The sequence below is a fragment of the Chenopodium quinoa genome, unplaced genomic scaffold (assembly GCF_001683475.1).
Source record: "Chenopodium quinoa cultivar QQ74 unplaced genomic scaffold, ASM168347v1, whole genome shotgun sequence".
NCBI lineage: Eukaryota > Viridiplantae > Streptophyta > Magnoliopsida > Caryophyllales > Amaranthaceae > Chenopodium > Chenopodium quinoa.
The window spans coordinates 8,019,411-8,033,265 of NW_018745410.1; the positions used below are offsets into that span (position 1 = coordinate 8,019,411).

Here is a 13,855-nt window from a genome sequence, read left to right on the forward strand (position 1 = left end):
AATGTGTTGATCAGTTTGATAACAATGAGAGTGAGCATGTGAATTATGTGTTAAATAATAATGTTCAAAGGTTTGATAACCAAAGATGTCAATGGAATAGGAATTACCAAAACCAAGGAAATTTTGACAACTATAACCAAGGCGGTGGTTATCGAAACCAAGGGAACCAAGGTTCTCGTGGTAGCTATATTAACCAAGGCTATAGTGGCCAAAATCAAAGCAAAAATTATGGTAATCAAAACCAAGGTTATGGAAATCACAACCAAGGTAGTGGTAATCATAATCAAGGTGGTGGTAACCATAATCAAGGTTATGGTCAAAATCAAAATAGGGGTACTTGGAACAATCAAGGGAAGGGCAATTTTCAAAATAATGCTCAAAGAGGTCCCCCACCCTGATTTGTTCCAAGGACTCAAGGAGAAAATTCCTATTCACAACCTTCTTCACCTAGGACCAATTTGGAAGAAATAATTGAGAATCAAACCAAGTTGTTAAACACATACATGGCAGTTAGTGATAAAAAGTTCAATGAAATGATGACCCACAATAAAATGCTTGAAAACCAAATTTCTCAACTTGCTAATGCTTTGAAAGATCATGCAAGCCTTTCTTCTTTACCTTCCCAGGGTCTTGATCCCAAGAAACACGTGAATGCTATTGTGTCAAGGTGTGGTAAGGTTCTTGAGGAGAGATTGCCTAGGAACGGTGAAGATAAGGAGATTCCTAAGGAAGCCTTGGTTGAGAATGAGGGGGATAGGGCATCATTGGATGAGGTTGTGGTTGAGACACCTACAGAGGTGAGAGTAGAGAAAGAAATTGTGAAACCCAAGCTCCCTTACCCACAAAAATTCATGAGACACAAATTGGATGAACAATTTGGGAGATTCATTGATATGCTAAAACAACTTTATCTTTCTCTACCTTTTACCGATGTGATCAACCAAATGCCAAATTATGCCAAATTCCTCAAGGACATTTTAAGTGGGAAAAGGAATTGTGAGGTTGTGGAGACTATCAACTTGACCAAAAATTGTAGTGCTATTATCATGAACAAAATGCCACCCAAATTGAAAGACCCCGGAGACTTCTCCATTCCTTGTGCCATTAACAATATGCAAATTGATAATGCCTTATGTGACTTGGAAGCTAGTGTGAGCATAATGCCATATTCGGATTATCAAAGGCTTGAACTAGGGAACTCTTAACTTCTAACACTAACTTGCAATTAGCCGATAGGTCAATCAAGTTTCCAAAAGGTAAGGAAGAAGATGTTCCATTGAGGGTTGGGAAAGTTTGTGTTCCCGGTGGATTTTATTGTGCTTGAAATGGATGAAGATGCTACAATTCCAATCATTTTAGGTAGACCCTTTCTTGCTACCTCGGGTGCTATGATTGATGTGAGGAGTGCAAAGATTTCCCTTAAGGTAGGAGATGAGGTCATTGAATTTTATTTGAATGAAAGCATAAAGTAACCATCTTCTTCTCTAGAAAATTGCAATGATGATTGATTCATTTGATCATGTTGTGTCTTCCATGCATGAGCACTTGCTCACCTCTAACGATGCTCTTGAGAATGTTTTGTTGAACAAGGACAAAATAGGTACACCATTCAAAGAAGTGGCATTCTATGAGTAATTGCTTAATGGAAGCATGGAGGAAGTGGATGAGCAAATGTGCTTGAAAATCTCAAGCCAAGAAGCTTTGCAAGCAGCCACATCAAAAGAAGGTAACGATGTGCCTATGGTAGAGCTCAAACCTCTACCATCACACCTTAGGTATGAGTTCTTGGGCCTCATTCCACTTACCCCGTGATAGTTAGTGCATTCTTGAGCGTGAGCCAAGCTCAAGCGTTATGTGGTGTTTTGAGAAAGCACCAAGGTGCTTTGGGGTACACAATTGATGATCTTAAAGGTATAAGCCCCGCCTTGTGCAACACCACATCACACTTGAGGAAGGCGCCCTTCCTTCTATCGAACGACAAAGAAACTACATCCCCAAATGGGAAAAGGTAGTTAAGAAGGAGATCACCAAGCTATTGGATGCAGGAATCATACTCCCCATCTCTAGCTCAAGGTGGGTCTCCCCCGTGTATGTCGTTCCAAAGACAGGGGGCATGACCGTTGTTGAGAATGAGAAGGGTGAGCTCATTCCAACTAGGACGGTCACGGGTTGGCGGATGTGTATAGACTATAGACGTCTAAATACATCCACCAAGAATGATCACTTCCTCTTCTATTTATTGATCAAATGCTTGAAAGACTAACAAGGCACAAGTTTTATTGTTTTCTCGATGGATATTCGGGATTCTTCCAAATCCCCATCCACCCCGATGATCAAGAGAAAACTACCTTCACATGTCCTTATGGGACCTTTGCCTATCGAAGAATGCCTTTAGGTTATGCAATGCACCGCTACATTCCAAAGGTGCATGATGAGTATTTTCGGGGATATGTTGGAGGAGGAAATGGAGATCTTCGTGGATGACTTTTCGGTGGGGGTGTTTCATTTGAGGAGTGCCTTGTGAACATTGAGAAGTGTTTGGAAAGATGTGTTAAGGTCAATCTTGTTTTGAATTGGGAGAAATGCCACTTCATGGTGGAGGAAGGTATAGTGTTTGGGCACAAGATTTCAAATAGAGGCATTGAGGTGGATAAGGCAAAAATAGAAGTGATTGAGAAACTTCCACCTCCGGTGAATGTCAAGGGTGTGAGATCGTTCCTTCGTCATGCGGGTTTCTATAGGAGATTCATCAAGGATTTTTCACTTATTTCTAAGCCCCTAAATGACCTTCTTCAAAAGGATGTTGAGTTCTTTTTTGATGAAAAATGCTTGAAGGCATTTGATAGATTGAAGAAGGCCCTAATCTCCACTCCTATTGTTCAAGCCCCAAGGTGGGATCTTCCTTTTGAATTGATGTGTGATGCTAGTGATTGGGCGATTGGATGTGTTTGGGACAACGTGTAGACACGAAGCTTCATGTGATTTACTATATGTCCAAGACACTCAATGGGGCTCAAAAGAACTACACAACAACGGAAAAGGAATTTTTAGAAATTGTGCACTCTTTCGAGAAATTCTGTTGTTACTTGTTGGGTTCCAAGACAATAGTTTTCATGGACCACGCGGCCCTCAAGTATCTATTTGCCAAGAAAGAGTCCAAGCTAGGTTAATTCGATGGGTGCTTGAATTGCAAACTTTTGAGATTGAGATTAGGGACAAGAAGGGTGCGGAGAATGTTGTGGCGGACCATCTTTCTCGCCTTGAGGGTGATCAAATTCATGATGATGGTTCACCAATTAAGGATAGAATGCTTCATGACTTCTTATATTCCATAGAGGTGAAGGAACTCCCATGGTATGCCGACTTGGTGAATTTTCTAGCATGTGGGGAGTTTCCACCCTCTTTCTCAAAGAACCAAAGGAAGAAAATCAAAAGGGAGGCAAAGACATTACTTGTGGGATGATCCCATCTTATACAAACGAGGGTTTGATGGCTTACTTAGGCGTTGTGTTCCAAATGAAGAGGTGCCTAGTGTTTTAAGGATGTTGCCACTCAGACCCTAGTGGTGGGCATATGGGTGCTTCCAAGGCCGCTACCAAGGTTTGAGATTCTTGCCGAATCCGAGTTTGCTGCTCAATGTGGTTTGTGGTGGCCTCTTCTCTTCAAGGACTCATGGGGCTTTGTGAAGTCATGCAACCGATGTCAAAGGGTAGGGAATATCTCCAAGAGAAAAAAGATGCCTCAATAGCCCATTCTTGAGTTAGAGGTGTTCGATGTTTTGGGGGATTGACTTCATGGGACCATTCCCGTCTTCATATGGTAATCAATTCATACTTGTGGCTGTGGACTACGTTTCTAAATGGGTTTGAGGCCATTGCCTCCCTACTAATGACCACAAAGTGTTTTTTGAAGTTGTTTAACAAAATTATCTTCCCAAGTTTTGGCATGCCTAAGGCTGTGATAAGCGATAACGGATCTCATTTTGTTCACAACGCCTTCCAAAAGATGTTGAGGAAACATGGAGTGCATCAACGGTTCGGCCTTCCATATCATCCTCAATCGAGTGGCCAAGTCGAGGTCTCCAATCGTCAAATAAAGCTCATTCTTGAGAAGACGGTTGCAAGGAATAGAAAGGATTGGTCAAACAAGTTAGATGATGCTCTTTGGGCTTATAGAACGGTTTTTAAGACACCTATTGGTACCACTCCATATCGCCTTGTCTGTGGCAAATCATGCCATCTCCCGGTAGAGCTTGAACATCGTGCCTTGTGCGCCATTAAGAAGATAAATTTTGACTTAGCTAGTGCGCGGGGGGGGGGGGGGGGGGGGGGGGGGGGGGGGGGGGGGGGGGAAGCGGTGGTTGGATTCTTCATGAGCTAGAGGAACTTCGTCTTATTGCTTACGATTGTGCTAGCACCTACAAAGCTCGCTCCAAGGAGGTTCATGAAAAGTTGATTGAGAAAAAAGGAGTTTTTGTGTAGGTGACAAAGTCCTCCTCTATAATTCAAGGATGAAGTTGTTCCCCAGAAAGCTCATGTCAAAGATGGAGTGGACCATTCTTGGTGAAAAGATGTTTTTGATAATGGTGCCGTGGAGATTTCTCCTTTGAACTCCTCATCTTCATTTAAGGTTAATGGTCATCGGCTCAAGAAGTACTATGATGGAGTGTTTTGTTGGACTTGTTCACAAAATGATTCTTTTTAAGCCACCTTGAGATAGTGGTGCACGTTGAGCTAACGACGTTAACCAAAAGCGCTTACGGGAGGCAACCCGGATTCTCATCTCATTTCTCTTTCCTCTTGGTTTTTTATTTTATTTTGAGTTGGTTTTGTGTTTGTTTTGTAGGTCGCTTATTATCATCACTTGTTGGAAAGAAGGGGTTTGATGAAGAGTTTAGAGTGCAGGGAAGAGGGATCCCGAGGGCTTGGAGAGACCTCGGGGGCCTCTTCACCTTTTTGAGGCATTTTAATCTAGGGACTTCCCGCGGTTGCCCCGCGGTCTCTCCGCGGGTGCGAGAAGTTTTGGAGAGGCCTCGGAAGTTTTGGAGAGGGTGCGACCCTCATTTCAAGCAAAATTGAAGTCCATTCCAGGGACTTCCCGCGGTTGCCCCGCGGACTTTCTGCGGGCGCGGGATGATTTGGAGAGGGCGCGTCATGTTTGGAGAGGGCGCGACCCTCAATTCAAGCAAATTTGGAAATCCATTCCAGGCACTTCCCGCGGTTGCCCCGCGGTATCTCCGCGGGCGCGGGAGGTTTTGGAGAGGGCGCAGCCCCCCGTCAGGTATAAAAAATCCCATGAAGGTACCGGCCCTAGTGGCCAATAGTCCCCTTATGCATGTTTGTTTCCCTTTTTGTTCTCCCATTCCCTATTTTGCATGTTTATAGGCATCGCGGTTGATGCCTTCTTTTTGTGAGGGGGGAGGTCAAAAGGATGTTTTATGGTTGGTTTGGGGGAGGCACGTAGGGCTCGGTGGGAAGTCTTTGATAGGGTTTTTGGTGGATTTTTGCTAATGGTCTCGTTGGTTTGTTGCTTGTTGTTATTTTGTTTCACTTCATGATGTTTTTTGGGAGTTTCTTGAAGAAGAAAAAAAAATTGATGATGATGGGTTTTCTCTTGGTTTTTGTATATAGCTTTTGTGTCTAAGTGTTTTTATCGTTTGCTTTTGTTTGGAAGTTACTAACAATTTCATTTTGTATATATAGCCTTTTTCTTTAACTCACCTTGCTTGTAGCCTATGCTTTGGATTGCGGAGCCTTTTGGATAAGCACGTTCCTACTCCTTGGGTACTTTAGTTTAGCACGGACGCTTGGTAAGGCCTTTTCTTATTTTACCTCTTTATTTTCACTTCTATATTTTCTTTGGTTGCTTAGATTAGGATTAGATTTAAGGGAAGTTGAACGGTTCGAGGATGTATGAATTTAACACCTAGTATGTTTGGGGTCTTTGGCGATGTGGCGCTCATGCAAGAATTTGATGAAAGCTTGAACAAATATACATCTCACATGGTTGTAGCAAAAACTCACTAAGGTTGTCAAATCGAAGATAGGGAGAAACTACCAACATGCCACAAACGAGTTAGAATCCAGTTTCATGATCCCCCTAGTTCTAGACAACTATCTTAGCTTGCATTATCCTAGAATCAACCAAACGTAATCTCAAACCGTGCATACCATTATTACCTAGGAAAAACTATTATTCAAAAGCAAAAAGTCCATTGCATACATGTCCAATTTTCAAAAAGGGAAAGAGTGAAAATAAAGCCTCAAAAAGTTATGCACACAAACAAGAATAAAAGAAAGGGAAAGAAAAGAAAAGAGAAGATGGAAAACTTCGACAAGGACAAGAAAGGGAAAGAGGAAAAGGGCAAAGATGCAATCATAACAGGTTTATCCCAATCGACATACAAGCGGTCTAACCTTGATTTTCGCAAACCTAATCTAGAATCTTAGCGTATGATTCCTAAGACCATGACCGAACTACCTAGGGAGGACAAAGGCAACTTTTCGGGGAGGTATTTTCTTTTTCTAGGATAGTCATTTTATGTTTACTTTTTTTTTTTGGTTTGGGATACATTTTCCTACTTGTTACCCCTTTGAACCTTTTTCCCTTTTTTCAAGCCGCATAATTAGATATCTTGAGCGTTTTGTTTCGTTCTCCTTCTTTTTGGTTTTTGTGAAGTAAGGGTCAATGTTTGGTGATTGTGGTCTATGAAGTTGGAGTTTGGTTCGAATTGGTACACATATTTTAGTTGTTTATATTTGGTAAATAATGGCAAATGCTTATGTAATAGTCGTCCTTAGTAAAAGAGGCAAGGATGTTAATAAATGCATATTTGAAAAAGCCGTCCGAATTGAAAAAAAGGAAAGGACTAATGCTTTTCAGGAGTACGAGAAAATACAAACAAATTTATAAATGAGAAAATGCAAAATATATATATATATATATATATATATAGAGAGAGAGAGAGAGAGAGAGAGAGAGAGAGAGAGAAAAACCATAAAAATTCAAGTGTCTTTCTCCTCTCTATGCATTGAGGACAATGTTTCTTTTAGCTTGGGGGGAAAAGCGTTTGCGCTTTTTGTTCTTATGTTTGTAGATTGTTGCTTTGAATAAGCCTGAGGGTGTTAATACGTTTTTGTTTGGTGATTACACAAGTTTGGTGTTGAGATTTGGCTGGTCTTTGCTTCACAATTTAGGATAACCACCAAATTTTAAATTTTAGCCTACCCTAACCCTTCTTGCCTTACGTTACAACCTTTGGGAAGACCTTTGGACCTAGGAGTTTGAGTCTTTCATCGGTGGAGGGAATCATGGGTTGTAGACTAAGGAAAGGGGATGCGAAATCAAGATGTCGAGTAGCCTAAAATGTTGATCTTTTTCCGGTTCCTTCGCGGAATCTATGAGATGCTCACTAAAGGGAGACATGAGATTAGTAGGGGGAACGCGGTAAGACCGTTTGGGATGAAAGTGGAATGTGATAAATAGTTCCTATGCTTAGCATATTTATGTTTCAATCAACCTTAGGTATCTTATAACGTGCATACCATAATTCACTTTAGAAAGGTTGTTATTCATTTGAATTATAGTCTCTTTGTAAAGTCCATTTCGTAAAGATTTTGTTTCCTTTTTCCTCTTTCTTTTCCTTTTTTTGGTTTGCCTCTTGGGGGTTTGGTGGAGAGTTAAGGGTAAACTCTTAGGATACCCTTACGAGAGCATCACTCGTCCTCTAGGGCGATATAGGGGTTTAAATGGCTTGTTGTAGCTAAAACCAACCGTGATTCCTACGACAGTGAGTCTTAGTGTAAATTCTCGCCCCTGTTTTTCTTTTTGCTTCGAATAAGCCCTTCTTATTCCTTTTTAGCCTTTGTTTTGCTCGGGACGAGCAAAAGTCTGGCTTAGGGGAATTTGATGAGTGTCATTTATGGCACTCATAGGGTAGTCTTTTTAGGGTTATTTCTTTCCCTTTTTCATGTTTTCTTCTCTTATTTTTGGTCCTTTTTCCTTTTGTTTCTCTTTCTCCTCTTTTCTTTATGGTTCTCGTGTTTTTCTCGTGTTTTCCTTTTATTTGGCTCTTTTTCCCTTTTATTTCCTTTATTTGTTTGCTTGTGTAGGTATTTGGAGAATCACCTTAGCAAAGGAATCAAGTAGGGACCTTAATGACCAAGTAAGGAAGAAGCATTTGGCTAGAGAGGGCGCTCCATCTCAAAGAGACCGCGGCCCCCTGATTGAGTTTTGGGAGTCGGGGATTAGCCGCGGGGGCGACATCTTGGAGCGCGGGCGCGGGTTTATCCTGCCGCGGGCGCGGGTGTTGCCTAGAAAGCCCGTGGAGGGTTCCGTACCCATTTTTCCGTGGCCGCTGCTTCATCGAGAGAGGCCGCGGGATTTGCCGGTTTCTTCTTTACGGATAAATAGAATTGTAATTCCTTTTTGAAACCAACTTTTTGATAATATTTCATTAGCTTAGTTTTAGAGAGAGATTTTAGAGAGAATTTAAAGAGAAGTTCTTGGTTTTTGATTTGTAACTCAACATTTGATCAATCAAGTTTGGATTTCTTCATTTTTCAATCATCAATATTAGTGAGAATCTCTTCCTTCTTTCACCTCTTACTTACTTGCTATTTGATTTATGCTTGTTGCTTGTTTTTCTTTGGATTTGAATTTGATATTGTTGAATATTTTGATTTCTCTTAGATTTTGATATAGAATGATGATTAAAGCAATTTCTAGTTATTTGTTCTTGAATTTCACCATGATTAGTGAGTAGATTAGTTGCTAGGGAAAGGGGGAAGCATGTTTGATTAATGAAATTGCTAGTTGATGGTCTTTGATTGATTTATTTGTTGCAATTAAATTTGTTGACATAGTTTTGCATGTGATTAATTGGACTAGGAGTGATCAACCTATAGATTAATCTAGATTGCATTGCAACTCTTAATGACATGAACAATTGATTTGAAATTTGCTCTAATTGATTGGGTTTGCTTGTGATTCTTCTTAATTTGCCTTTCATAGTGACACCTAGATTGGCCTATAGGAGATAGCATTTGAACTCTCTTGATTGCTACTATTGTTTGTCCATTGCAATACTTGAATTAATTGATTGAGCCCTAAACTAGCATTATCATTGAACTTGCATGTGGAACCCATATCCCTAGTGTTTAGAGCTTTGATTTACTTGATTAGACTTGTTTTAGTTTACCATAGTGCCAACCATAATCTCAACTCCATCTTCGAGGTAGCTTGACTTAGACTCTAGTTTTCATCATTGCATTCCCTAGGGATCGACCCTCAACTTGCCCTATATTCATATAAGGTTGGTTAGGTGTTTACAAATTTAGTTTGACTTGGGGGAAGGGTAGATAACGACATACATTTTCCTCTTGTCAGCCCGGCATTATCATTGTCATCCCCATCATAGGAGAACTCGGATTAGGGACTATAAGGATTTCATCCCCCGGTGTAACCGAGTAGCCGACCATAATACCCCTTGAAGTTTTCTTGTTGTCAAGGGGCAAGGGGAGAATATTGCTTGAGCAAGGCGAGCGGTAGCGGATGATCAGGGTGCAGATAGGGGTAGTTAGGATCACCCTTATAATCCCTCCCACTGGGAACACTATAATCATAGTTACTATGCTCTTCGGGGAATGAGCGAGTCTCGGTGTTGGACCGTGGGGGTCCTTGCCAATAAAGATACCCACTTGATGGAATATGACCAATTTGGGGTGGAAAGTAAGGATAGTTAACCGCTAGGGAGACTTCCCCACGGTTAACACTAGCATCATACAATTGTTGTTGTTGGAGAAACCTACCTTGTTGCATCTCCGAAATGCCTTTCATTTTATAATACATTGACGCAAAATCTTGATCATACATGCCCTCCAAATGAATTTGCATCCCCTTCATTTGCCTACTATAAGGGAATCCGTATCGGGATTAGCAAACTCGTAGTCATGATGTTCTTGATGTTGTTGTTGTTGTTGATGTTGGCTTCATTGTTGTTGATGATGCAGATTTTGTTGTTGTTGCAATTGTTGTTGATTTTAAATAATTTGCCGCTCTTCATTAAAAACATGCTCCATGTCTTCATCCTCCCAGGGGATGCGGTTACTAGAGGGCACAAACCAAACATTTGGAGCTACCCGGTGAATAGAGGTAAGAGAGGGGTTCGGAAGATAACACAAATGAGAGTTCCTACGAAGCCAATCAAATACCTCATCAACATCATTACGAGCCAAGAATTTCACTTGCTTAAGTTGATCGGCGTGGAGATATAGAGTTTCAAGATCTCCCATCGGCGTGCAGGAAAGAAGGTACCTCTTATACCAAAAATTCGTAGCTAACCTTGTGACCATACTACCACAAGGTGTATGACCCGACCAGTTGCCCCTCATGTTTATGAAACTCCTCAAAAATATACGTCCCAAGTTCAACCGACCTCGATACTCTTCTCAAGTTCCTATCAACAAAGCCGGCAACTTCGGGAGCGATATCTTTCCCAAGTCTTTCTTAGGGAACACCGAGTACCCTAATAGTCTACGGAGGACTCTCAAACAAGTTTGATATATTTGTCTTGAAATAGAGAATCGATCGTCGAACACATCCAAACCCAAGATAGCTTTCTAGAAGGCATTTTGAGAGAAACCCTCCAAATGCTCATGCTCTCGGTCCAAAAAGAATAAATACGCATGTGGGTTGAAATCCCTGGCCACATTGAACTTAGCCAAAGACATGATATGAATTTTGTTGATGGGATGGAAGGAGAACTCATAGTCTTTGTCACCCACCGGAGTAGTACTCAAAGAAGCCAAAGACTCCCAAGTAGGCTCAAGATAGGTTCTATAGCTCCGAGTGACAAAGGTACTCAACCTAAGATTATCAATAAGAGACCAAAAACCTCATCGACCCCTAATTTAATAATGCTATGTTGACGGTAATGCCATGAGGGCTTGTAGGTTCTCTTTTTGAAAGTTGAATATAGAGGTTTAGCCGCTTGATTAGAGAAATTAGGTTTCGGGAAAAGAAGGGGCTCAAGGCTTTGTGTTTGAGGATAAAAAATGGTTCAAGGTGATGGCTCATTTTCTCTTTTCGGTTTTGGAAATGATATCTTTAACAATTCTCGACATGTTCGCATCACCAAATTATCACAACCACAATCACAAAGCAACTTCACAAAACACTTCAACCACCAACACTACACAAGAACCACATGGCTCAACCAACGAATTTCATTTCACAACCAACACTACGAAAAATAACCTTCCACAATTCACATCAATTTGGCACAATTTGTCTACAAAAAAAATCAACAACACATTATCAAGCAAAATACCCAATAACACAAATAACCAACCTAAATTACACAATAAATCACCAAGTTCATCAAAATACATACTAATACTATTTACAATCATAAACAATCAAAATCTTGAACAAAATGATAAAACTATGTAAAATAGAATCAAAGAAAGAGATTATACCACACTTGAAGCAAGAATGATAAAGAAAAAGCTACCTTATGGGTGTTAGAAATGGAACCTATTTGATGAGCATATAGGTTAATTTATTTCTCTTTTGATAGCTTTCATGCTCAATAAATGCCTAGTTTCATGCATTAAGTCTTGGTTTTACATTTGCTCTCTTATTTTGTAGCTTTTGTGCATTTTGTTTGTTTTTCTACTCTTTTCTCCTTTATTTGCTCTATTTTCGTGGTTGTAGGTATTGTATGGGGTCCGGGTCTTTATATTGGTGATTTACTAAATAGGAAGATGCTTTTGATGCAAGATCATGGAAATTGGAAAGCTCAAGATGCAAGGAAGTGGATTCTCCAAGTTCTAGCTCTTGCGCTCTCAAGCCGTGCTCTCATGAAGATGGGGTGTTGAACCCACTATCAAGTGCTTTTTGGGACTTCCACTATTAGTGTTCATCATCATCATATTGCACATTCATTCGAAGACCTTAGCAAACGCACGAAACTGCGAGAAAAATCGAAGAAACCTAAATTAGCGTGGGCGAGTAGACCAGCCGCGCATGCGCGTCTACTTTCCCGCGCGAGCGTTCTTCCCTTGGTATTCTTCTTGCTTGGTTGTTTTGCGACTTCTATAAATACCCGATTTTTGGGGCAAGTTTAGAAGAACTAAATTCACAATTTTAGATCATAATTTTAGCTTAGTTGAGAGCTTATCTCTCTAGTTTTTAGGGTTAGTTTAGGAGTAGATTTTTGAGAGAGAAAGTAAGAAATTTCAATGGTGATTGAGAGATTGAAGATTCAATGGTGACAATTGTGTTGGAGATCTTCTCTATTATCAATGAGCATTTCTAAACTCTGTCTCATTTATTGCTTTGTTTAATATTCATGTTTATTTGATTTGATTTAATTGTTTGATCTTTGATTAGTGTAAATGTTCTTCATAGATTGTTGAATCTTGATTTTAATAGTTGTTTGTTGATTTGATGATGATGTTAGAGTAGTTGTTTGCTAGGGATAGGGTGAAACTTGTATGATTGATTGATTGTGCTTAATTTGAAGATTGTGTTGATTTATTATTCAGATTAAATTGATTAATGGAAGTTTCCATGTGTGTAATTCGATAGGCCTTGAGAATTATGCTAGATTGCATTGGAGTATCTAATGATACGGACCATTGATTTAGGAATTGCAATTGTCGATTGAGCTTGATTAGTGATGATCCTAGTTAGTGTCTCTCATAGTTGGCGCTAGTTTGACCTCTAGGAGATAGCTTGTTGACTCTTTTGATTGAGCTTTCCATAAGTATTTAAAACCATGGACTATCATGTATCTTTAAGCTGTCACAATTTTTATGATTACTTGTTGATCCCCGTTGCTACTGTTTTATTTATTTTGTTAGTTAGTTAGTGTTTACCTTTAATCCTTACACTTCGACCTAGCTTAGGGGCATAATTGAGAGCGCTTGAACATTATCGTTCCTTTGGCTTCAACCTTTAAGTTGCCTTTATACTAGTATTTAGGTTGGTTAATTGTTTAGAAATTTAGTTTGGCCGAGGGAGGATTAGTTTCAGCGACCTAGTTCCACCCCTCGTCAAAATGGCTCAGTTGCCGGGGAACGGTGTCTATGTTTGAGTGTTTTTGATTGCTTGAGTCTAGGTCTTTTTTATATAGTTTTCTTTTATTTGATTTTTGTTTGTTTTGTAAAAAAAAATGACATGTTTCTCATTTCCACAATATGACAATGAGCCTTTTTGTGAATTTTTTAATAGACTTGAGGGATTACTTGACTATAATCATTATACTCTTTGGGAGGCTTGTGAGATTTGTTATTTTTGTTTGAATGAGAAAACTAGGGACATAGTTGAAGGAATGCATGATGGTAGATTTAGAACATTTTTTATTGATGATGCTTGGGAATTCTGTGTTTGGTTTGCTTGGGAAGTTTATAATGGGGGTAATCATGCTTCTAATTTTGATGTGCAATGTGTTAATTCTTCCAATTCTAGCATGATTTCCCATGATGTGTCGCATTATCCCATAGTTAAACCTAGAACAAATGCTTCCAATTCTATTTCCTCATTTGTTCATGATAATGAGGCACATGCCCAAGTTAACAAATGTCGCATGTTAGATTGTGCCCCTACTCCCCTAGTTAATGAAAATTCTCATGTTTATAAAGATGATGATCCTACCTTTGGTTGTGGCTCTTCTTCTACTCTTGATCCTCAAACCTCTTCACCTTTTCATTCTCTAAATTCTTGAGATAAGTCTCTAGTCCCCTACAGCCAAATTGATGATTATTTGAGGGAGTTAGGGAGGAATCCTAATCATAAACCATTAGAGAGACAAATGATGGAAACTTTAAGGATCCAAATGGAGATGATTAGA

General features: G+C 39.9%; 1 protein-coding gene across 1 annotated transcript; it reads left to right on the top strand.

Annotated features, from left to right (window-relative positions):
* The first annotated feature begins 503 nt into the window (after positions 1 to 503).
* On the top strand, positions 504 to 1,205 carry LOC110713297. The gene is made up of 2 exons (XM_021891755.1): positions 504 to 797; positions 972 to 1,205. Exons 1-2 carry the CDS (start codon positions 504 to 506, stop codon positions 1,203 to 1,205), a joined length of 528 nt encoding a protein of 175 aa, XP_021747447.1.
* The last annotated feature ends 12,650 nt before the right edge of the window (positions 1,206 to 13,855 follow it).

Bases quoted from the DNA above. Each gene is read 5' to 3' on its own strand.
- LOC110713297 (XM_021891755.1), top strand. From the start codon at position 504: ATGGCAGTTAGTGATAAAAAGTTCAATGAAATGATGACCCACAATAAA. The intron at 798-971 runs GTGAGAGTAGAG...AAATTCCTCAAG, and splicing joins TGGTTGAGACACCTACAGAG to GACATTTTAAGTGGGAAAAG.